The sequence below is a fragment of the Budorcas taxicolor genome, chromosome 5 (assembly GCF_023091745.1).
Source record: "Budorcas taxicolor isolate Tak-1 chromosome 5, Takin1.1, whole genome shotgun sequence".
NCBI lineage: Eukaryota > Metazoa > Chordata > Mammalia > Artiodactyla > Bovidae > Budorcas > Budorcas taxicolor.
The window spans coordinates 50,079,892-50,103,004 of record NC_068914.1 but is presented as its reverse complement, the minus strand read 5'-3'; the positions used below and the strand labels follow the sequence as shown (position 1 = coordinate 50,103,004).

Sequence of the window (23,113 nt, the reverse complement as noted above, 5' to 3'; positions counted from 1 at the left end):
TTCCCAGTTTTCAAATGGAGAAGAATTATGTCTTTCAAAAACGAAACTGTCAAAAGTAAGTGAATACGTTATACAGATTGAGGAGTTCAATTCAGAGTGGGTTTTTTTGTTTGTTTTGAGAAATTTATAATTAATATAGTAGAACATTAGAGAACATCTTCCCATCTTGTGGTATTATTACCATATCCAATTAATCTATGTCCCTGAAAACATTTGAGGCTTGCTACCCTTGTACATATGTGTTTCTGTGTGTGCACTTACATAGTGTTTATAAAGGTGTTATACACACACCCACAAGCAGATACACAAAGAAAACTGGACAGAGGAATTAATGGGCAACATACAGTTTCTCTTTTACACTTTATTATATTAGCCAGATCTATTTTCTGTATCTATTTAATGAAGATAAATACTTCTAAAATAGTTCTTTTTTCCAAAAAGTAATAAATTTCAGCACTTACGGTGGTCCGTAGTTGCATATAAAATGTGCTGCATTGAGAAGACCTTGGAAGCCAGAAACTCGAGGACAAAACTGTACTGCACAGCCAACTTTGTAACTATCTGCCCAGACAACCTGAAAGAAAATGCGGACTGATATGAAGAGGAGAGACAATCAAATGAACACGTAAGTATGATTAGGCCTTCCTAAATACAGGGAGGAGAAGGCAATGGCACCCCACTCCAGTACTCTTGCCTGGCTAATCCCATGGACGGAAGAGCCTGGTAGGCTGCAGTCCACGGGGTCGCTCAGAGTCGGACATGACTGAGCGACTTCCCTTTCACTTTTCACTTTCATGCATTGGAGAAGGAAATGGCAACCCACTCCAGTGTTCTTGCCTGGAGAATCCCAGGGACGGGGGAGCCTGGTGGGCTGCTGTCTCAGGGGTCACACAGAGTCGGACACGACTGAAGCGACTTAGCAGCAGCAGAGCAGCAAACACAGGGAGGCCTGGCGTGCTGCAGTTCATGGCGTCGCAAAGAGTCGGACAGGACTGAGCGACTGAACTGAACTGAACTGAAACATGGTGAGGTACATTAACTCTAGTGAGATAAAGCAGTTCCTACCAGGGAAGTGGTACGCAGTCAGAATTTGGTTGGAAACAAATCGTGCGTGTGTGTGTGCATGTACGCGTGTGTGAAATATGCAGAGAAACAGTAAGACATTCTGACAGCTAGTGCAATGAGGAAATAAAGCAGGATAACAGGATAGAGTGTGGCTGCTGGGGAGGAAGGGGCTTCCGCTGCAGGGAAGCTGTCTCTGGAGTGTGGAGGAGGCCTTTGAGCTGCGGCCGGAGTGGGGAAGAGGCAGCACAGAAGAACTAAAGGCTGGAGGAGGAGCGGACGGTGCAGCGGGAGCCTGGGGGCAGAGGCCTTGGGACCGAGAATGCGGGTATGCAAGGGCGGCAGGATGAAGGCTGGGGCGAGCGGCAGGCTGGGAGGTCAGAGACAGAGGCAGTGCCCGGGGAGTCTTGCAGTGGAGGGAGGGACAGCCCTTTACCAAGTCTCAAAAAGGCCCGCTGGCTGTCACATACTAAAGGGACTGAGAAGATCAAGGGTGAAAAGAGCAGGGGGGTTTGGGAGGCTGCTTCATTGGCCCTGGAGAGAGCAGATGGTGACTCCCACTTGGCTGCCGGTAGTGGGGTTTCCTGGAATTAACCAGGTTCACCAGGTGGGGCTTACTGCCAATGCCAGGAGACGGTTGGATCCCTGGGTCGGAAAGATCCCCTGGGTGAGGGCACGGCAGGCAACCCATTCCAGTACTCTTGCCAGGAAAATCCCCATAGACAGAGAAGCCTGGCAGTCCACAGGGCTGCAAAGAGTCAGACACGACTGATGCTTGCTTAGCACAACACACCACACATGCTTCATCTTCTCGGTAAAGCTGAAAGAATTTGCTTTTGCATTGAGAGTGGGGTAAGAGAGGAGGACAAAAATGAAGTTAATGTTTGGGTCTAAACAACATTTACCAAGAGGAGGAAAATTAACAAAGAAGGAAGTAGGTAGGAACAGGGACAAGGGGTTGTGTTCAGCTTCTGTTGCTCCTGAGATGCCCATCAGATGGCCAGGGGTATACATGTAAGTGACAGCATGAGAGAAAGAAAGAAGGAAAAGCAGTGACCTAGGAGGGAGACCAAGAACAGGGCCAGCCGCCGGGAGCAGGACCGTGCCATCCCACTGGACCCCATCATCAGAAGGGCCCTGTGCTTGGTGTAATTCGGTGCTGTCACACATTAAAGCATTTTTAGCGGCACTTTCCCCCCAGTTTTTGAGAAAGGGCATCCACATTTTCATTTTGCATTCTGCCACAAATGTATACAGCTTATCCTGACACTGTTTGCTGTAGTAGAAACCTAAAGAAGAAAGTATCTGAAGTATTTAAAAAATCTAGTAACTGGAGATAAGCTAGCAATTAAATGCACTCCTTTCTACAGTGATACCAAATTGCATTTGGAATTATTTTTACATATATATGTTACCAGTCGTACCTCACTCTGCTTGCCACACAACAGGCCAATGAATCCGAGAGATAAAGGGTTGAGGCAAGGAAGAGACTTTAATGGGGGAGCCAGCTGAGAGCAGATGGCAGGCTAGCCCCTCAAAAGAGCTATCTTGTCATGGCCTGGTTGCCAGGTTCTTTTATGGATCAGAGATATAGAGGAGGTGAGGAAACAAAGTAAAAAGACTATTCAGTTCTTGCAAACGTCCCCTAGGATGGCGAGCCTCAGGCAGGGCAACGTGCTAGTTTCCCTTCCTTGTGGTCTAGCAGTCCAAGGGGTCACAAAGAGTCAGACAGGAGTGAGCAGCAACAGTCCTTCCCGGGCTGCTGGCTTAGGCGATCTCCCTGAGGCAGGCCAGGGTGTGTGTTTCTAATAACTAAAACAGGGTGAGACTCACAGAAGCAGGCCCAGTGTAAACATAGAACTCGCCTTCTGGGTTACAACTCCCGCCTTTCACTGTGCACCCCGCAGTCCTGGGGGAGGAAGGGGGCCGTTTTGCTTGTCAGATGGATCTTCCTGGGAGTGCCCCCGTCTGACAAGCAAAACGGCCCCCTTTGGTGCTGGGGTTTTTAAATGATGAGACCTGTCTTCCTCTGCTCCTCTCGGAAAAGTGCCTACTTTATGCCTGTACGCTTAGAAATACTGAACTTCAAACGTAAGAGGGCATCTCAAGTTAGGAAATTTAGTGCTTTGCTATGCATGGGAAGATGAAGAGTCGGGGCTCATTAAATCCTATTTTGTACATCTTAGCTACCTGGGGGGCCTGTCATTCTGCTTTCGCAGTGTATCCTCGAGGTTCACCACAGGGAGTGGTTGGAGTGGCTGCCGTCTCAGGACTGCCAGGAGGCAGGCATTCCCCTTTCCCAGGGCTTCCTGGCTCCCATGAAAGGGCTGCAATCGCTGACTCCGTCTCTCAGGTCTTCCCCTCTTGGTCATGAGTGACCATTATCTGGGAAACATTTCATGATCAACTTTTGTCCCGTGGCATTGGGCGGCTCATCCCAGTTCAGTCAAAATATTCTTGCTATGTCACTCTAGGTGTTAAGTTTTGAACCAGGCCCCATCAATAATTAAAATTCTCTGGGTTGTGTCTAACTATAATCCAGGAGATATTTTCTCCTGTTGCTTCTTTCCATATCTAGTTTCACCCTATTACCATTATTTCTTCAAAAGTGCTTAGTCATAGAAGTTTTGTTGGAGGCCTGCTTGACACACTGGTTACTGTAAGAGACACAATCTTACAGATTAGACAGGATATAAGGCTGACGACATAGGGCAGCACAGAGTCACAAAGCAGGATTGGAAAACAGAGAACAGATTTAACCAATGATTAGTATAGCCAGTTATAATCTAGTTACAATAACCACCATAACCGATTTATTGAGCTGTCTGCAGTTTCATTGTACTGGCCATGCACGCCTAGGCACAGTTTAATCTTTGAGACAAGTATATGTTACTGGCAGGATCAACCAGGCAGAGAGAAAAAGTGAATGTTCCAAAAGGCATGGTCTACCAAACTATTTATGATTAATTGAAGGAGGAGTTTTTTTCTTACACCTGGAAAACACATTTAAACCAGTAATCCTTTGAGATAGAGACCATAAAAATTACAACCAGATTACCAGTTTACTCAGTTGTATGTAACTAATCCCTTTTGTTAACAGCTTTATGAAGTCATTCGGTTTCTCATTAGATTACTTCAATTTATTTATTTTTTATTCAGTTCAGTATTATTTTCTGAAAGTTAGAAACTTGTATTTATCTGAAAGTCCTTTTCATAAATTTTCTTGAAGAGGAGGCATTTTTACAAAGGCATCAGAGTGAAACCATAACTGTGTATAGTAACAAAAGACTTAAAGGAAGGTTAAGTTTAAATCCGATTACTGCTATGACTTAGAGCACCTTCATAACTACAATTATGGCTCATGATATTCTATCAGGACATATCAAATTCTGAGGAATTCCATATACTCTCTAGAATATCTGTACCATTTACCATATAATATAACTTAGAGCTTATTATTTATTTCATAACACTTCCCTTCTAGTTGAAGATACCATATGAACCTATTAGTTTAATATCTCCCTTTGGATCCCTCAGAGACCCCTTTGAAGCCCCCCCAAAGTTAGCTGGAGTTCAGCTAACTTTATTATAACTTTATTATCAAGTTTATTATAATTTGATTTGGGAAGCCTTGTCAAAGGAGCAGCAAGTAACATGTTAAAATATAACTGGACCATGGGTTGCTGTGAAACTGAACCAAAGCAACAATAAAATATTTTCAAGGCAAATACAGATTAAATAAGCTTAAACTCTGTTGTCAAAAGGCAGTTTAGCACTGTCAGAAAACTTGTCTAAGAGAGAGAAGCCAATTTATATTTTATATTCGCTTATAGTTTCATTTACTCAAACTTGTTTTAAACCATAGTCAATCCTGACTGACCATGTACAAAACCCTCTCATCACTTATTTTTAAGTTGTAGATATCTAGAGAGATCCTGAAACGTATAGTTCTGTTTCTTTACATTTAATCGGGCCTCCACCCACTCATCACTTAGCTTGCTGTTGTGTTACAAAGAGTAGGAGTGTATATTGAGGTGCAAGGTCTAGTGGGGACTGACGAGCCCACCATCCTGGACCTATTTGCTTGTATGTAGACTATGTAATGTCCTTGGGTTATGTGATTCTTTCCAAGATTGTGCCCTGTCCCCTTTCCTTCTGTGTCATTTCTCCCCTCAGATTTTATTCACATATTTTTATGGGAAACAGAAGGGTGAAGATCTACCTTCTGTAATTGCTTCAAGCCTGAGTACAGTGTCCCTGCCTGTCAGGGAGCAAAAATCTCAGGATACCTGGTCTAGGGGTGCCGGGGGCAGGACAGCTCCTTTGTTACAATCTGTATGGGCGGGAATCCTCAAATAGTCATCATTTTAATGTGGAACTGCTAGAATTATTTCTATAGCCTTCCTGTGAATCTCCTTGATAAGGAAGCCCTTTCTGTACATCATCAGAGTACAAAAGTATCTTAATAACAGAAGACTTAAAAGTCATGGTTAAACATTTGATCAATTGACAATGGGGCTTGGATAATACTTATTTGTTAACCAGGCTTCAATAATACATGAACCAAGACGACCTAGATGTACAAGCTGAATTTAGAAAAGGCAGAGGGACCAGGGATCAAGTTGCCAACATCTGCTGGATCATAGAAAAAGCAAGGCAATTCCAGAAAAAACATCTACTTCTGCTTCATTGACTATGTTAAAACCTTTAACTGTGTGCATCACAACAAACTGTGGAAAATTATTAAAGAAATGGGAATATCAGACCACCTTATTTGCCTCCTGAGAAACCTGCACGCAGTCAAGAAGCAGCAGTGAGGACCACACGTGGAACAATGGGCAGGTTCAAAACTGCGAAAGGAGCATGTTGAGGCTGTATACTGCCACCCTGCTAATTTACTTATAAGCAGAGTACATCATATGAAATGCAGGGCTGGAGGAAGCACAAGCTGGAAATAAGATTGCAAGAGAAACGTCAACAACCTTAGATATGCAGGTGACACCACCCTTATGGCAGAAAGTGAAGAAGAACTAAAAAGCCTCTTGATGAAAGTGAAAGAGGAGAGTGAAAAAGTTGGCTTAAAGCTCAACATTCAAAAAACTAAGATCAAGGCATCCAGTCCCATCACTTCATGGAAAACAGAGGGGAAAAAGTGGAAACTTGATGAGTTTCATTTTCTTGGGCTCCAAAATCACTGCAGATGGTGACTGCAGCTGCACAATTAAAATACGCTTTCTTCTTGGAAGAAAAGCTGTGACAAACCTAAACTGCAAATTAAAAAGCAGAGACATCACTTTGCCAACAAAGATCCATATAGTGAAAGCCATGATTTTTCCAGTAGTTATGTATGGATGTGGGAGTTGGACCATAAAGAAGGCGGAGCACTGAAGAATTGATGCTTTCAGAATGTCATGCTGGAGAAGACTCTTGAGAGTCCCTTGGACTTCAAGGAGATCCAACCAGTCCATCCTAAAGAAAATCAGTCCTGAATATTCATTGGAAGGACTGATGTTGAAGCTGAAGCTCCAATACTTTGGCCACCTGACGTAAACAGCCAACTCATTGGAAAAGACCCTGATGCTGGGAAAGATTGAGGGCAGGTGAAGGGGACGACAGAGGATGAGATGGTTGGATGGCATCACTGATCTAATGGACATGAGTTTTAGCAAGCTCTGGGAGACAGTGAAGGACAGGGAAGCCTGGCATGCTGCCATTCCTGGGATCACAAAAGGCCTACTGAAAACACATATCTTAGTTTTCTTAAAGTTTTTTCCACACTGAGGTATATTTTGGCTGACATATCTCTAACAGATATATTTTATTTATGTTAAACCTAGGCACAATGAAAGTATTATACTTAACATTGTATTTAACATGTTGATGACTCAAGACATCTCTATATTATTACTATTAGATCAGCAAACTTAAACATTAATACTAGGTACTAATTTAATATTAAATATTTCCCAGTTCACGTGAACCTGTAACTCAAATTAACTGTGGCAATGTGACTAAAAAAAACAAAAACAAAGACGCATACAGGCATATACATACAGTGAGGCCTCAGTTCTTATTTCAATCCTGAGTCAGGTACAGTAATATAAAGCCCATTAGTTTATAATAAGGTTGGATTAAAACTGGGGTTCTCACAGAGGAACCAAGTCAGGCTCACTTGGATAGATGGCTAAATATTAATATCTGTAGAAAAAGCAACTTTTAATTACCTTGGACAAGCCAACTTCTAAATTATTTTACCCTTTCTAAAATTTCCATTAAAAAGACAGTAGAAATAAAGTTTCTGAGAAGACCCAAGAGGACACTTGCCTCTCAAAGATACAGGCAAATTCTTTCTAGGGTTATTTTGTTTCCCCTTTGTTTAACATTTATAGACTTCATAAGATGAAGCTTCTGTGGTGGCTCCGATGGTGAAGAATCTGCCTGCAGAGTTTGGTCCCTGGGTCAAGAAGATCCCCTGGAGAAGGGCACGGCAACCCACTCCAGTGTTCTTGCCTGGAAAACCGCATGGGCAGAGGAGCCTGGCAGACCACAGTCCATGGGGTTGCAAAGAGTCAGACACGACTTAGTGAGTAACACTTCCTACATGAGATGAACAGGGAAGGTTTGGGAGTGGTGAAAGGATTTTTGGAATCACTCTTCTGGTCTGTTAAGACTACATTTGTAAACCAAAGACAGTTTTGTTTTTCCATCCTTTCCCCAAAGAATTGGGTGGCCTTCCTAAGCAGGGCTGACGCATCTATCTACCCTTGTTGGAAAGCTTCACCCCTCCCTCTAGCCTGAGGGAGAAGGCCTCTCTGGAAGGCTCAGAAGCAACACCCAGGCTCCAGCAAAGCGATCTGGACAAAGAGGCAAGGGGAGCAAGAGGCAAGGGAACAGGAGACAGGGGGAAGACAGACTGAGGGGTCCGCCCTGTGATCCAAGCAGCCAGGGAGGAGAGGCAAGGAGGGCTCCCTCCTGCCGAGATGGCACGGGGGGCCATGGGCCTTTGGGACACGTAGGGGGTAAGTGCTGCTGCCCTGCGGCTCGTGTGGTGGCCTGCCTTCAGGGACAGGGGCTCTGGCAGCAGCAGTCTTGGGAGGCACAGTGCGCAGCTTAAGTTCTCTGGGAAGAGGTTGCCATTAGCCCCACTATAGAGCCGCTGAGCAGGCAACCCACAGACTGGAGAACAATTGCACCAAAGAAGTTCTCATAATGTTGCAAAAGTTCGAGGGCCCACAACAGACTCCCCAATCTGGGGATCTGACAAAGGGACTGAGAATCCCCAGGGAATCTGACTTTGAAGGCCAGTGGGATTTGATTCCAGAACTTCCACAGGACTGGGGAAACAGAGACTCTTGGAGGGCACAGATAAAACCTTGTGTGCACCTGGACCCAGGAGAAAGGAGCAGGGACCCCACGAGACTGAGTCAGACCTGCCTATGAGTGTCCAGGAGTCTCCAGCGGGGTCATGGGTTGATCTAGTCTCAGGGTCAGGGACATTAACTGCAGCAGTCCTGGAGGGCATGGCATGCTGGCATAAGCCCTTTTGGAGGAGGTCACCATTACCCCTACCATACCTTCACCTCAGGACAAACTACAGGGAGCAAACACAGTCCCACCCATCAGCACAAAAATTGGATTAAAGATTTACTGAGCATGACCTTGCCCACCAGAGCAAGATCCAGTTTTCCCCATAGCCAGTATCCTTAAGAGGATAAGTACAAGCCTCTTATCCTCATCCATCAGAGGGCAGATAGAATGAAAACCACAATCACAGAAAATTAGCCAAACTGATCACATGGACCACAGCCTTGTCTAACTCAATGAAACTATGAGCCATGCCATGTAGGGCCAACCCAAGACGGATAGGTCATGGTGGAGGCTTCTGCAAAATGTGGTCAACTAGATAATGGAACGGCAAACCATTTCAGAACTCTTGCCTTGAGAACCCCATGAACAGTAGGAAAAGCCAAAAAGATATAACATTGAAAGATGAACTCCCGGGCTGGGAGGTGCTAAATATGCTACTGGAGAAGAATACAGAAATAACTCAAGAAAGAATGAAGAGATGGAGCCAAAGCAAAAACAATGCCCAGTTGTGGTTGTGACTGGTGATGGAAGTAAAGTCAGATGCTGCAAAGAACAATATTGCATAGAAACCTGGAATGTTAGGTCCATGAATCAGGGTAAATTGGAAGTGGTCAAACAGGAGATGGCAAGAGTGAGCATCAACATTTTAGCAATCAGTGAACTAAAATGGATGCAAATGGGCAAATTTAATTCAGATGACCATTATATCTACTACTGTGGGTAAGAATCCCTTAGAAGAAATGGGTTAGCTCTCAAAATCAAAAAAGAGTCCAAAATGCAGTATTTGGGTAAAATCTCAAAAACAACAGAATGATCTCAGTTCATTTCCAAGGCAAAGCATTCACCATCAGAGTAATGCAAGTCTATGCTCCAACCTCTAACCCCAAAGAAGCTAAAGCTGAATGGTTCTAAGAAAACCTTAGATAGACCAAGATAATCACGATGGTGTGATCACTCACCTAGAGCCAGACATCCTGGAATGTGAAGAGAAGTGGGCCTTAGAAAGCATCACTACAAACAAAGCTAGTGGAGGTGATGGAATTCCAGTTGAGCTGTTTCAAGTCCTGAAAGATGATCCTGTGAAAGTGCTGCACTCAATATGCCAGCAAATTTGGAAAACTCAGCAGTGGCCACAGGACTGGAAAAGGTCCGTTTTCATTCCAATCCCAAAGAAAGGCAATGCCAAAGAATGCTCAAACTACCACACAATTGCACTCATCTCACACGCTAGTAAAGTAATGCTCAAATTTCTCCAAGCCAGGCTTCAACAGTACATGAACCATGAACTTCCAGGTGTTCAAGCTGGTTTTAGAAACGGCAGAGGAACCAGAGATCAAATTGCCAACATCTGCTGGGTCATGGAAAAAGCAAGAGAGTTCCAGAAAAACATCTATTTCTGCTTTATTGACTATGCCAAAGCCTTTGACTGTGTGGATCACAATAAACTGTAGAAAATTCTGAAAGAGATGGGAATACCAGACCACCTAACCTGCCTCTTGAGAAATCTGTATGCAGGTCAGGAAGCAACAGTTAGAACTGGACATGGAACAACAGACTGGTTCCAAATAGGAAAAGGAGTACGTCAAGGCTGTATATTGTCACCCTGCTTATTTAACTTATACACCGAGTACATCGTGAGAAACGCTGGGCTGGAAGAAGCACAAGCTGGAATCAAGATTGCCAGGAGAAATATCAATAACCTCAGATATGCAGATGACACCACCGTTATGGCAGAAAGTGAAGAGGAACTAAAAAGCCTCTTGATGAAAGTGCTTAGGAGAGTGAAAAAGTTGGCTTAAAACTCAACATTCAGAAAATGAAGATCATGGCATCTGGTCCCATCACTTCATGGGAAATAGATGGGGAAACAGTGGAAACAGTGTCAGACTATTTTGGGGGGCTCCAAAATCACTGCAGATGGTGATTGCCGCCATGAAATTAAAAGACGCTTACTCTTTGGAAGAAAAGTTATGACCAACCTAGATAGCATATTGAAAAGCGGAGACATTACTTTGCCAACAAAGGTCCGTCTAGTCAAGGCTATGGTTTTTCCAGTGGTCATGTATGGATGTGAGATTTGGACTGTGAAGAAAGCTGAGTGCCAAAGAATTGATGCTTTCGAACTGTGGTGTTGGAGCAGACTCTTGAGAGTCCCTTGGACTGCAAGGAGATCCAACCAGTCCATTCTAAAGGAGATCAACCCTGGGATTTCTTTGGAAGGAGATGCTAGAGCTGAAACTCCAGTACTTTGGCCACCTCATGTGAAGAGTTGACTCATTGGAAAAGACTCTGATGCTGGGAGGGATTGTGGGCAGGAGGAGAAGGGGGACAACAGAGGATGAGATGGCTGGATGGCATCACTGACTTAATGGATGTGAGTCTGAGTGAACTCCGGGAGTTGGTGATGGACAGGGAGGCCTGGCGTGCTGCAATTCATGGTGTCACAAATAGTTAGACACGACTGAGTGACTGAACTGAAGAAAACCTATGAGAACTTCTAGAACTAACACCAAAAAAGAATGTCCTTTTCATACTAGGGGACTGGTATGCAAAAGTAGGAAATCAAGAGATTTCTGGAGTAACAGCCAAGTTTGGCCTTGGAGTATAAGATGAAGCAGGGCAAAGGCTAACAGAGTTTTGCCAAGAGAACACACTGGTCATAGCAAACACACTCTTCCAACAATGTGAGACATGACTGTACACATTGACATCACCAGATGGTCAATACTGAAATCAGATTGATTATATTCTTTGCAGCCAAATATGGAGAAGCTCTATAAAGTCAGTAAAAAAAAGACTGGAAGCTGACTGTGGCTCAGATCATAACTCCTTTTTGAAAATTCAGACTTCAATTGAAGAAAGGGAAAACAACTAGGACATTCAGGTATGACCCAAATCAAATCCTTTATAATTGTACAGCAGAAGTGATGACTAGAATCACGGGATTAGATCTGATAGACTGCCTGAAGAACTGAGGATAGAGGTTCATAACACTGTATAGGAAGCAGTGATTAAAACCATCCCCAAGAAAAAAGAAAGGCAAAATGATTGTCTGAGGAGGCCTTACAAATAGCTGAGTAAAGAAGAGACATGAAATGCAAAGGAGAAAAGCAAGGAAATATCCATCTGAATGCAGAGTTCCAAAGATTACAAGGAGAGATAAGTAAACCTTTGTAAGTGAACAACACAGAGAGAGAGAAGAAAATAATAGAATGGGGAAAGGCAAGAGATTTATTCAAGAAAATTAGAGATACCAAGGGAACATGTCATGCAAAGATGGGCTCAATAAAGGACAGAAGCTGTATGGACCTAAAAGAAGCAGAAGATATTAAGAAGAGGTGGCAAGAATACGCAGAAGAACTATACCGTAAAGATCTCAATGACCCATATAACCACGATGGTGTGATCAACTGTGGCATTGGAGAAGACTCTTGAGAGTCCCTTGGACTACAAGGAGATTAAACCAGTCAATCCTAAAGGAAATCAGCCCAGAATATTCATTGGAAGGATCTTTGGGGAAGATTGCTTAATTGTGAGCCTTTCAGGGGCCGTTGTTCTTCTGATCTTAATATATCTAATGTGGACCCCAAAGATCTTCCAATGAAGCAGTGCAATTGAAATGAAATATTTCCCATTTTTATAAACTTTATAACACTTATAACACCAAAACACAAATGATGCTGAAGCTATAGCTCCAGTATTTGGCCACTTGATGTGAAAAGCAGACTCTTTGGGAAAACCCTTATGAAGGCAGGATCAGGAGACAGCAGAAGAGAAGATGGCATCACCCATTGAATGGACATGAGTCGAGGCATGAGCTTCACCAGGTTCCAGCAGATGGTGAAGGGCAGGGAAGCCTGGAGTGCTGCAGTCCACGGGGTCACAAAGAGTTGGACACAAGTGAGCGACTGAACAACAGCAAGAGAATAAGCCTGCCCACGGCTCCTCAGTTGTTCCCACAGCCACTCAGCTGTTCACAGTGGGTTTGAGGAGAAAGAAATGAGAAAACTGTAAAGGAAGCCTTAGAGGAAACGTATTACCAGATGTTTGCACATTACCGAAGTAATCAGAATAAGCTGGAAAGTCATATTAACATGACCTCACAGTCCCATTAGACCAGTGACCCTCCCCAAAGCACCTTATAAATGCAGTTTCCCTTCACAGGGAGAACACCCCAAATTGGAGCCAATGTACCCCAGACTGGTCAAAAAGGCCGTGGTAGAACCTTGATATCACGCTGTTCTGGGGAAAAGGTTATTGCGCGTTTAACTTACAAAAGAGAGTAGTTTCTTTTAGAGAGTCAATCACCTTGTCCCCCACTATCAAAGTTACCTGGGGCTCCTGTAGAGGAAATTAATATTGGATGCCTCAAGTCCAAGAGAGCCCCTGGGCCTATTCAATATGAGTGTTCCTCTCCTTTGTAAAGTGCTTCTGACCACCAGACTGCTTAATTGTGAGCCATTCAGGGGCCATTGTTCTGATCTTAACATATTTAATATGGACCCCAAAGATCTTTCCTTCGGGACAGATGAAATATTTCCCATTTTTATATACTTTATAACACCAAAACACAAAAGACGCAGATGAATTCCAACAAAAATAGCACAAATTTCAGCATTGTTGCACAGATGAACCGATTTCCCCAATTAGGTAAATACGTTTACCTTACAAAAGAAATGAACTAATCCCAGCTAGGCTGCCCACCCTCACAAGAACTAGCTCCCCAATGAACCGGTTCCAACTGAACTGATTCCCAAATCAGATAAATAAATTTACCCTACAAAACAAATGAGCTAATTCCAACTAGGGTGGTCTTGCCCCACAAGAAATGAACCAGATCAGGGTAAAGTCCAACAATACTTACCCTCTCCAACAGGGTACCCCAACCATACAGGCTTGTCCTGCAAAGGAAGAGCCCACTTTGAGGGAGAAAAACGTTTCTCATGTGCACACTGGAGCGACTTACCCTCCAAAATTGAGCTTGTCAGTTCATAACACAAAAGGGCACACAAAACAAGTGAACCAGCTGAACCAGCTATCGATTTGGGTAGGCAAATTGAGTCCATGGACTCTATAGGAATTTATGGGTCCCTTGTCTCAACGGCCAAGTGCCTGGAGGTAGCCGGTGCCACTTTAGGGACACTTGAAGGAAAGAACCTCAGGACAAATGGTCTCAGCAGCTGCTGGGTCTTGCCCCAGTATTCCCTGATCAGGGCCGGCTAGCTATGAGCAGCAAGGCTCCTGGCTGGCTCAGCTAAATTTTACCTCATTCGAGCTCGCTCTGCTTGCCTTGACAGGCTAATGAATCTGAGGGGTTGAGGCAATGAAGAAACTTTAACTGGGATGCTGGCTGACCCAGAAGATGGCAGGGGAGCATCTCAAAATAACTATCTTGTCAGAGCCTGGTTGCCAGGTTCTTTTATAGATCAGAGATAGGGCGGAGGTGAGGAAGCAAAGTAAAAAGACTGTTCAGTCCTTGCAAATGTCCCCTAGAATGCCAAGCCTCAGCAGGGGAATGTGTTTTTTCCCTTCCTTACAGTCCTTCCCAGGTGGGCAGCTCAGGTTATCTCCCTGAGTTGGGCCATGATGTATGTTTATAATAACAAAAAAGGGTCAAAGTCACAGAAGCAGATCCAGTGTACATTTAAAATTAACCCTTCTTGGTTACATACATATATATAAAATACCAACTCTCTATAATATATATATATGTATGTATATAAATTCTGGGACTGAGAGTGAAAGTGAAGTCGCTCAGTCGTGTCCAACTCTTTTCGACCCCATAGACTGGTCCATGGGATTTTCCAGTCAAGAGTACCAGAATGGATTGGCATTTCCTTCTCCAAATTCTGGGACTAGTTGTGTCAAATAGGGGGGCTAGAAAGGTGAAGCCCTGGAACCAGTGTGTGCCTTCACTAAATGTGGAGAGCAGCCGTCCAGAAACCATTGCACACAGGTTTTGAGGTCTGTGAAGAGGAAGCAGAGGGTGCTTCAGGAGTTTGTAGCAGGGACTCTGCTCTGCGTGAGTGAGGCTGATGCAGAAGTGAGCTGGCCTGGGAGCAAGGAGAAGTCTCCCAGCGGAGGGCACCCTTGGGGAACCAACCCTGAGGTGGGAAAGATTAACAGAACCGAGGCCAGTGTGCCAGTGTGCCGGTTTGACCCAGGAAAAGGCCAAATTTACTTTAAAAAAAAGAAAAGAAAAACAATCATTTAAGATCAGCTCTCTGGGGAGAGAGTATAGCATGAGGGAAAAGAATTGGAATGGAGACTGAGCTTCTCCAAGGCTTACTGATGGAGTGAAGTGAAGTGAAAGTCGCTCAGTTGTGTTTGACTTTTTGCGACCCAATGGACTATGCAGTCCATGGAATTCTCCAGGCCAGAATACTGGAGTGGGTAGCCTTTCGAACCCAGGTCTCCCACATTGCAGGCAGACGCTTTACCAGCTGAGCCACAAGGCTTCCCCTATTGATGGAGTAGGAGGTGGCGGAAGGCACTTTGCATTCCGCCTTCTCTTTGTGTGACAACTAGGGAGGAGCTGGGGAGGCAGATTCTGCTCTCCCAGAGGAGCAGTGCTCTCCTTTGGTGAAAGACGACCCCTCACTGTTCCCAGATCCAAGTGAGGCGTTCCCCTTCCCACCTCTCACCCTAGAATCCCTTGCAGGGAACTCCAGGTAATCAAATGAATTAAGCCTCTCTCTCTTCCTGAGAGCACCTAGCCATTCATTTTCAGGTTTGATTCTTGTACTTTAATTTCTCAATTATTTTTGAATTTACTTTTAAAATTTCTTCATTTCTATCACTACATCTCAAATTGACTGCTCTTTGAGTGCTTTGTTTAAAATGCAGATTTCTGGGCCCATCTCAGTTCTACTGCATGAGAGTCTCTGGAATTGTCCTTGAAATCTGATTTTTTTTAATTGAGCTGTAACTGACCTAAAATTATATTAGTTTCCCATGTACAGCATAATGATTCAGTATTTGTATATATTGCAAAATGGTCACCACGGTGTCTTGTTAATACCTATTACTACACATGTTTACAACTTCTTTTCTTGTGATGAGAACTTTTAAGATACAGTCTCTGTAAGAAATGGAACTTGATGTGGTCCATTTTCAGAACAAAGTAGCTGGCCTTGGGTGGAAAATTATTAAAAAACGGTTTTCCAGTCAGGGCTAGCTAATTTTGTCTTGAAAAATTACTGGCAAGCTAGCCTTGCCTAACAGCTTACGACTGGAGAGTCTCTAAGCTAACAGGATGTTTGGGAAGGGATAAAGTCCTAGTTGAGAAATGTGAACTTAGGATGGGAAGGGAGAAGAAAGAATACCCTATGAGAAGTAGTGAAGTCTGGGAAGATTGTAACCTCATAGTACTCAGCCAGTGAGGAACTGGGGGAGGCATTTATGCTCCAGGGAATAAAAGCGCTTGCTGTAACTGTCCCGGGTGTGTCTGCCCACCAGACACCGATCTTGCGATACCATCATTAGTTTTGCTTTTGCTGTGCTTCGTGTCTCCGAGTCCATCCCTTGGTTTTGGGCTGGTGACTGTGTTTCTCATATTCTTTTTAACAACTTTCAAATACACAATACAGGATTGTTAAGTGTAGCCACCATGCTACCCATTACATCCCCAGGACTTATTTATAACTAAAAGTTTTGACCACATTCACCCATTTCACCTACCTGCCCCCTTTGGCAACCGCCAATCTGTTTTGTGCTTCTAAGTGTTTATTTTTTTAGACCCCACACATGAGTGAGATCATATGGTGTTTCTCTCTCTCTGACTTATTTTCCTTAGCACAATACCGTCTAGATCTATCCATGTTGTTGCAAATGATAGCATTTCCTTAAGGAAAACGAAGTGTATATGTACACACAATCTGGAGTATTATTCAGCCTAAAAAACTTGTAATTGGGAGGGGAGTTTGGGGAAGAATGGATACATGTATATGTCTGGCTGAGTTCCTTTGCTGTCACCTGAAACTATCATAATATTTTTAATCAGTTATACTCTAATGATGCTGTTAAAGTGCTGCACTCAACATGCCAGCAAATTTTGAAAACTCAGCAGTGGCTATAGGATTGGAAAAGGTCAGTTTACATTCCAGTCTCAAAGAAGGGCAATGCCAAAGAATGTTTAGACTATCACACAATTGCACTCATTTCACATGCTAGCAAGATCATGCTTAAAACCCTTTAAGCTAGGCTTCAACAGTATGTGAACCAAAAACTTCCACATGTTCAAGATGGATTTAGACAAAGCAGAGGAACTAGAGATCAAATTGCCAACAGCTGTTGGATCATAGAAAAAGCAAAGGAATTCCAGAAAAACATCTACTTCTGCTTCATTGACTACGCTAAAGCCTTTGACTGTGTGGATCACAACAAATTGTGGGAAATTCTTAAAGAGAGGAGAATATCAGATCACCTTACCTGCCTCCTGAGAAAGCTGTATGCAGGTCAAGAAGCAACAGTTAGAACTGAACATGGAACAATGGACTGGTTCAAAATTGGGAAAGGAGTATGTCAAGGCTGTATATTGTCACCCTGCTTATTTAACTTTTACACAGAGTAGTTCATGGGAAATGTTGGACTGGATGAAGCACAAACTGGAATCAAGACTGCAGGGAGAAATATCGTAATAACCTCAGATATGTAGATGACACCACCCTATTGCAGTGTAACTAAGCCTCTTGACGAAGGTGAAAGAGGAGAGTGAAAAAGCTGGCTTAGAACTCAACGTTCCGAAAACCAAGATCATGGCATCCGGTCCTGTCACTTCATGGCAAATAGATGGGGAAACAATGGAAACAGTGACAGACTTGATTTTCTTGGGCTCCAAAATCACTGCAGATGGTGACGGCAGCCATGAAATTAAAAGATGCTTTCTTCTTGGAAGAAAAGCTATTACAAACTCAGAGACATCGCTTTGCTGATAAAGGTCCATATAGTCAAAGATACGGTTTTTCCAGTGGTCATGTATGGATGTAGGATGTGAGAGCTAAACCACAAAGAAGGCTGAGAACCAAACAATGGATGCTTTTGAACTGTGGTGTTGGAGAAGACTCTTGAGAGTCCCTTGGACTGCAAGGAGATCAAACTAGTCAATCCTAAAGGAAATCAGTCCTGAATATTCATTGGAAGGACTGATGCTGAAGCTGAATCTCCAATACTTTGGCCACCTGATGTGAAGAGCTGATTCATTAGAAAAGACCCTGATGCTGGGCAAGAGTGAAGGCAGGAAGAGAAGGGAACGACAGAGGATGAGATGGCTGGATGGCATCACCGATTTAATGGGCATGAGTTTGAGCTAACTCCGGGAGATAGATAGTGAAGGACAGGGAAGCCTGGCATGCTACAGTCCACGGGGTTGCAAAGAGTCAGGACTGAGCAACTGAACAGCAACAGTACTCCAATAAAAATAAAGTGTTTTAGAAAAAGCTTATTTTAACAAGTTCCTCAGGGGAATTCTTATTTCACGCTAACTGACAAAGTTGTATGAACTATCACCTGAGTCTCGCGTTTTATGTTGTTATCCTTTTGTCTTTGAGCACTTCTTGATAGTGCTGTATCTTGAGTAGCCTTAATCTTTGCATTCCCCCCCAACACCTGTAATGCTATATGCTATTTTGTTTGTTTTGTTATTATTGGCAGGCGGGTTCTTCACCATTAATGCCACCTGGGAAGGCTGTTGGTCTCTAAGTCAGGTTGTAGTTAACGTAAAAGACATCTTTTTAGGTGCATTGCTCTATGAGTTTTGACAAAAGTGTGCAGTTGTGCATCTGCTTCCATATTCAAGATCTAGACCATTTCCCCCAAAGCTCTCTTGTGCACCTTTGTGGTCAGTTCTTACCCCTACTCCCAGGCAACCACTAATCTGTTTTCTGTAGTTTGCTTTTGCACAATATTATATAGATGGAACTAGTTTAAATGTAGACTTTTCAGTCTGACTCTTTTCACTAAGTACAAGCATTTGAAATCCATTATGTTGTTCAATTCACGAGGAGTCACTCTCCTTTTCATTGCTGAGTAATGCTTACTGCATGAATATATCAGGTTTATTTATCCATTCATGTTGGTCTCTTTTTAATAGCTTCATGGGCATTCAGGTTTGGGGTGCAACTTTGTAGGCTCTAGGACTACAAAGACCAAGTTCATATTCCAGCTCAGCCACTCAGTGTGTGACCTAGACCTCAGCTTCCTTGTCAATTAAATAGGATAACAAAGGTACTCAATAGGCTTATTGTGACAATTTAAATGGGCTTAGAAGAAAGCACTTGAAACAGCTTCTGAAACATAAGCTCTCAGAAAATGTTCATGTTTTATTTTCTTTTGACTAATTTTCTTTTGCTTTAAAACTTTTGAAAAATTTTTTATCAGGCAGATTCTGGTTGCATGTTTTCATTTCTTTTAATATGCTAAACAAAAATTGAAAAATAAGAGCTACACATTGAGAATTTCCCTAGTGCCATGATAGTGTTCAGCACATGACATCATGTTTAATCACATAACAAATCAATAAATAGGTATTGCCCCAATTTTTACAGATGAGGGGTGGAACCTAATTCCACGTACTTGACCACGAAGTACTAAGACGGTCCACGCCCTAAGCAAGATGCTTCCGGAGTGTGTTCCTTTTTAGCAGAATTAGGAACTTATGCTTAACAAAAACATTGCATCTGGGGAACTCAACCAAGCGAGAGCAGGCATGTCGCTTTCGTCTTGACAACTCCCTTTTACCTTCTTCTCCTTTCAGTTCTCAGTTCATTTGACTTATTATCAATAATATACAACATATATAAAATCAGCCAGACAAACTGAGACATCATACTTTCCATCAGTTCTTCAAGGGTGTAAAAATTAAAATTTAAAGGCGTGTGTGTTGGGGGGTGGGGTGGGTGGAATAAAACCAGAAATGAGATCAATAGTGCCTTCTAGTGGACACTGTTAGAACTATCAAACCTGAGCTGCTGCTTTCCCAGCTATTTAAGTCAAACTATTCCGAAACTGGCACCCCACTCCAGTACTCTTGCCTGGAAAATCCCATGGATAGAGGAGCCTGGTAGGCTGCAGTCCATGGAGTCGCTAAGAGTCGGACCCGACTGAGCAACTTCACTTCACTTTCACTTTTCACTTTCATGCATTGGAGAAGGAAATGGCAACCCACTCCAGTGTTCTTGCCTGGAGAATCCCAGGGACGGGGGAGCCTGGTGGGCTGCCATCTATGGGGTCGCACAGAGTCGGACACAACTGAAGTGACTTAGCAGCAGCAGCATTCCAAAACTTTATAGAGCAAATCTGTTGGCAACAAAATATCTAATTTGAATAATCTTCCATATGAATTTAGCCAAATTCTTCCACAGCTCAAATTTATCTCTAGTGAAGACAGAACTAAATTGTTACCATGTCCAGAAATAGCACACTTTCATGAAGTAATAATGAATCTTTATCTATTATCTTTACTCTATACAACCACTGCTCACCAACCAAAATCTAACAGATGAGGCTAAGTGGAAAGTTAAAAAGTTACCCACTCAAGGTCATTTCCAGCATGATTTTAAAATGGCAACTGAGTAATCCCGAACACCCTAGCAAGGTTTCTTGCAAGGATAAAAACAGGAAGTCTTTGACCAAGCTGTCAGAGCCTTCTTCCAATATAATTGGTGGAAATAACTCATGGAACAAATCTAAACTTTGCTCAATGACTACTAAATAATAGTACTTTACTAGGTAATTTCAGTTCAGTTCAGTTCATTTCAGTCACTCAGTCATGTCCCCGACTCTTTGCAACCCCATAAATTGCAGCACGCCAGGCCTCCCTGTCCATCACCAACTCCAGGAGTTCACTCAAACTCATGTCCATCGAGTCAGTGATCTCATGCTCTGTCGTCCCCTTCTCCTCCTGCCCCCAGTTCCTCCCAGCATCAGAATCTTTTCCAATGAGTCAACTTTTCGCATGAAGTGGCCAAAGTACTGGAGCTTCAGCTTTAGCATCAGTCCTTCCAAAGAACACCCAGGATTGATCTCCTTTAGAATGGACTGGTTGGATCTCCTTGCAGTCCAAGGGACTCTCAAGAGTCTTCTCCAACACCACAGTTCAAAAGCATCAATTCTTTGGCGCTCAGCTTACTTCACATTCCAACTCTCACATCCATACATGACCACTGGAAAAACCATAGCCTTGACTAGACAGACCTTTGTTGGCAAAGGAATGTCTCTGCTTTTGAATATGCTATCTAGGTTGGTCATAACTTTTCTTCCAAGGAGTAAGCATCTTTTAATTTCACGGCTGCAATCACCATCTGCAGTGATTTTGGAGCCCCCCAAAATAAAGTCTGTTACACACATTATATTATTTAATCTTTGCAGCATATCATATCTGACTCCCGACTCCTCCTCTTACTAGCTAAACGGCACTGGGATAACAACTTCTTGATCTGTCTGAGCCTGTTTATTCATCTATGGATAACAGCATCTCTTAGAAGTGTATAGTGAGAGTTGAATGAGATCTTAAATGCAGAGAGCTACGCACCTCAAAAGGTTATATATTTTATGTATTCACTTAGAACAGTAGTTGCTGGTGCTGCATCTTTCCAGACCCAGGGGGGCCCTGGACTGCCTCTCCATCATCTGAGGTGGGCATAGACTGTAGTCGTCTCTTTAAAAGAGCAGGTTAGGATCACTCAGTTTGGGCTCTGCTACCTTTCTACCCAGAAGTGGATTTAGGAACTGTTTTATGTCCCAAATACTAGCCCTCCTTTTCCCTCCTAGCTACAAGAGGAAAATTTATAATTAAGTTCAGTTAATCTGGGGAGGGCCATCTCTGAAATCTCAGTTCTCTGTGATGTATAATGAAGTTTCCTCCTGTATTGTCTTTGTAGAATGATGGACATGAAGTTGTCTCTTAACCTGCAAACTTTAGGAGTCTTGTCAATTAAACAGTCTTTGAATCATTATGTATTTGAAGGGCTAGGTTGCTTGCCATTCTTCTGAAATACTAAGTTCATTTGTGCACATTGTACAGCTTCTTTATCTTGTTAATTTTGCCTGTCATTCTCTTTGCATTCTTTTTCATTTGACAGTCTCATTCAGTTTCAGAACCAACTCATATATCTCCTGCTATGTGAACAAGTCCTATATCTCCATACTTCCCTTTGGCCAAGTAAGCTGCTCTGTCCCCATCGCTTGCATAGCCTATTGTCAGCTTCTTTGAGCTGCACTAGTCTTATGCTGTAACACATACACTTACACAGGTCTTTTCCTAAAGAAAGTCAACTCCTAAGGGCTAGGAAATGACTCACTGGAAAAGACTCTGATGCTGGGAAAGATTGAGGGCAGGAGGAGAAGGAGGCGACAGAGGATGAGATGGTTGGATGGCATCACCGACTCAATGGATTCGAGTCTGAGCAAGCTCTGGGAGATACTGAAGGACAGGGAAGGCTGGCATGCTGCAGTTCATGGGGTCGCAAAGAGTGAGCGACTGAATGAGAACAACAAGGGCTAGGGGGCCATCCCCAGCTGTGGCCCTCATTTCCCGCCATGCTCCCCATTTCTCCTCCCTCCCACTTCTCTGTGATTGTACTCTGATAAAATCTTGCAAATAAACTGTTATATCAGGCTCTGTTTATGAGTCTGAACTAAAACATGTGACCTATACTTTACAAAGTACCTGGTATAGGGGAGAAGCTTAAATACTGAGAGTCAGCACCTTCAAACTGACAATGATTTCTGGAGATTAACACCCCAATGCATAATAGCACCACATAACCCTGTAGGCAACCTGGATCTAGTTTTCTTGTCCTTTAGGGATTTGTGGGAATCCAGTGAAATTTATTTATTGGTTAACATAAACCAAAATTAATGGTTTAGTCTAGAGGTGATCTTATTTATATTTCCAAGAAAGAGACCAAGGCTACCGATGATTTGATAGCGCCTCCTTGATGACAGTAAACTTCAGATGAAGATTTCACTGAAATCAGCCCTTTCCCTTTCATCAAAACAATTGCCTGTAACTGTGCCAAATGTGTTTCACCTATAACGAGACCAGTGCAATCAGAATCTTCTTACGACTGAAATATATTGAGACTTTTTCTATGAATATTTTGCTCTTTAAAAACACCTTCAGACTTTCCTGGTGGCCTAGTGGCTAAGTTTCCATGCTCCCAATGCAGGAGGTTGGGGTCCTGATCTCTGGTCAGAGAACTAGATCCTACAGGCCACAGCTAAGTGTTCGCATGCTGCAATGAAGATAGAAGATCCTGCACGCTGCAACTAAGGCCCAGCACAGCCAAAAAACATGGAAATAGAAAAACAGAAACACCTACTCTTCCACCTTCACTGGCTTGTTAGAAATGTTTTGCTCTCAGACATTATTTCCCTGATAGCTCAGTTGGTAAAGAATCTGCCTACAATGCAAGAGATGCTGGTTTGATTTTTGTCTGAGAAAGATCCTCTAGAGAAGGGATAG

General features: G+C 43.1%; 1 protein-coding gene across 1 annotated transcript in view; it reads right to left on the bottom strand.

The window, feature by feature from the left end:
• Positions 1–23,113, bottom strand: part of GLIPR1 (GLI pathogenesis related 1) — a 38,146-nt gene that overhangs the window by 12,204 nt on the left and 2,829 nt on the right. The window contains exon 3 of the mRNA XM_052640869.1: positions 462–574. Coding sequence (XP_052496829.1) covers positions 462–574 — 113 coding nt within the window. The remainder of the gene's footprint in view (positions 1–461; positions 575–23,113) is intronic.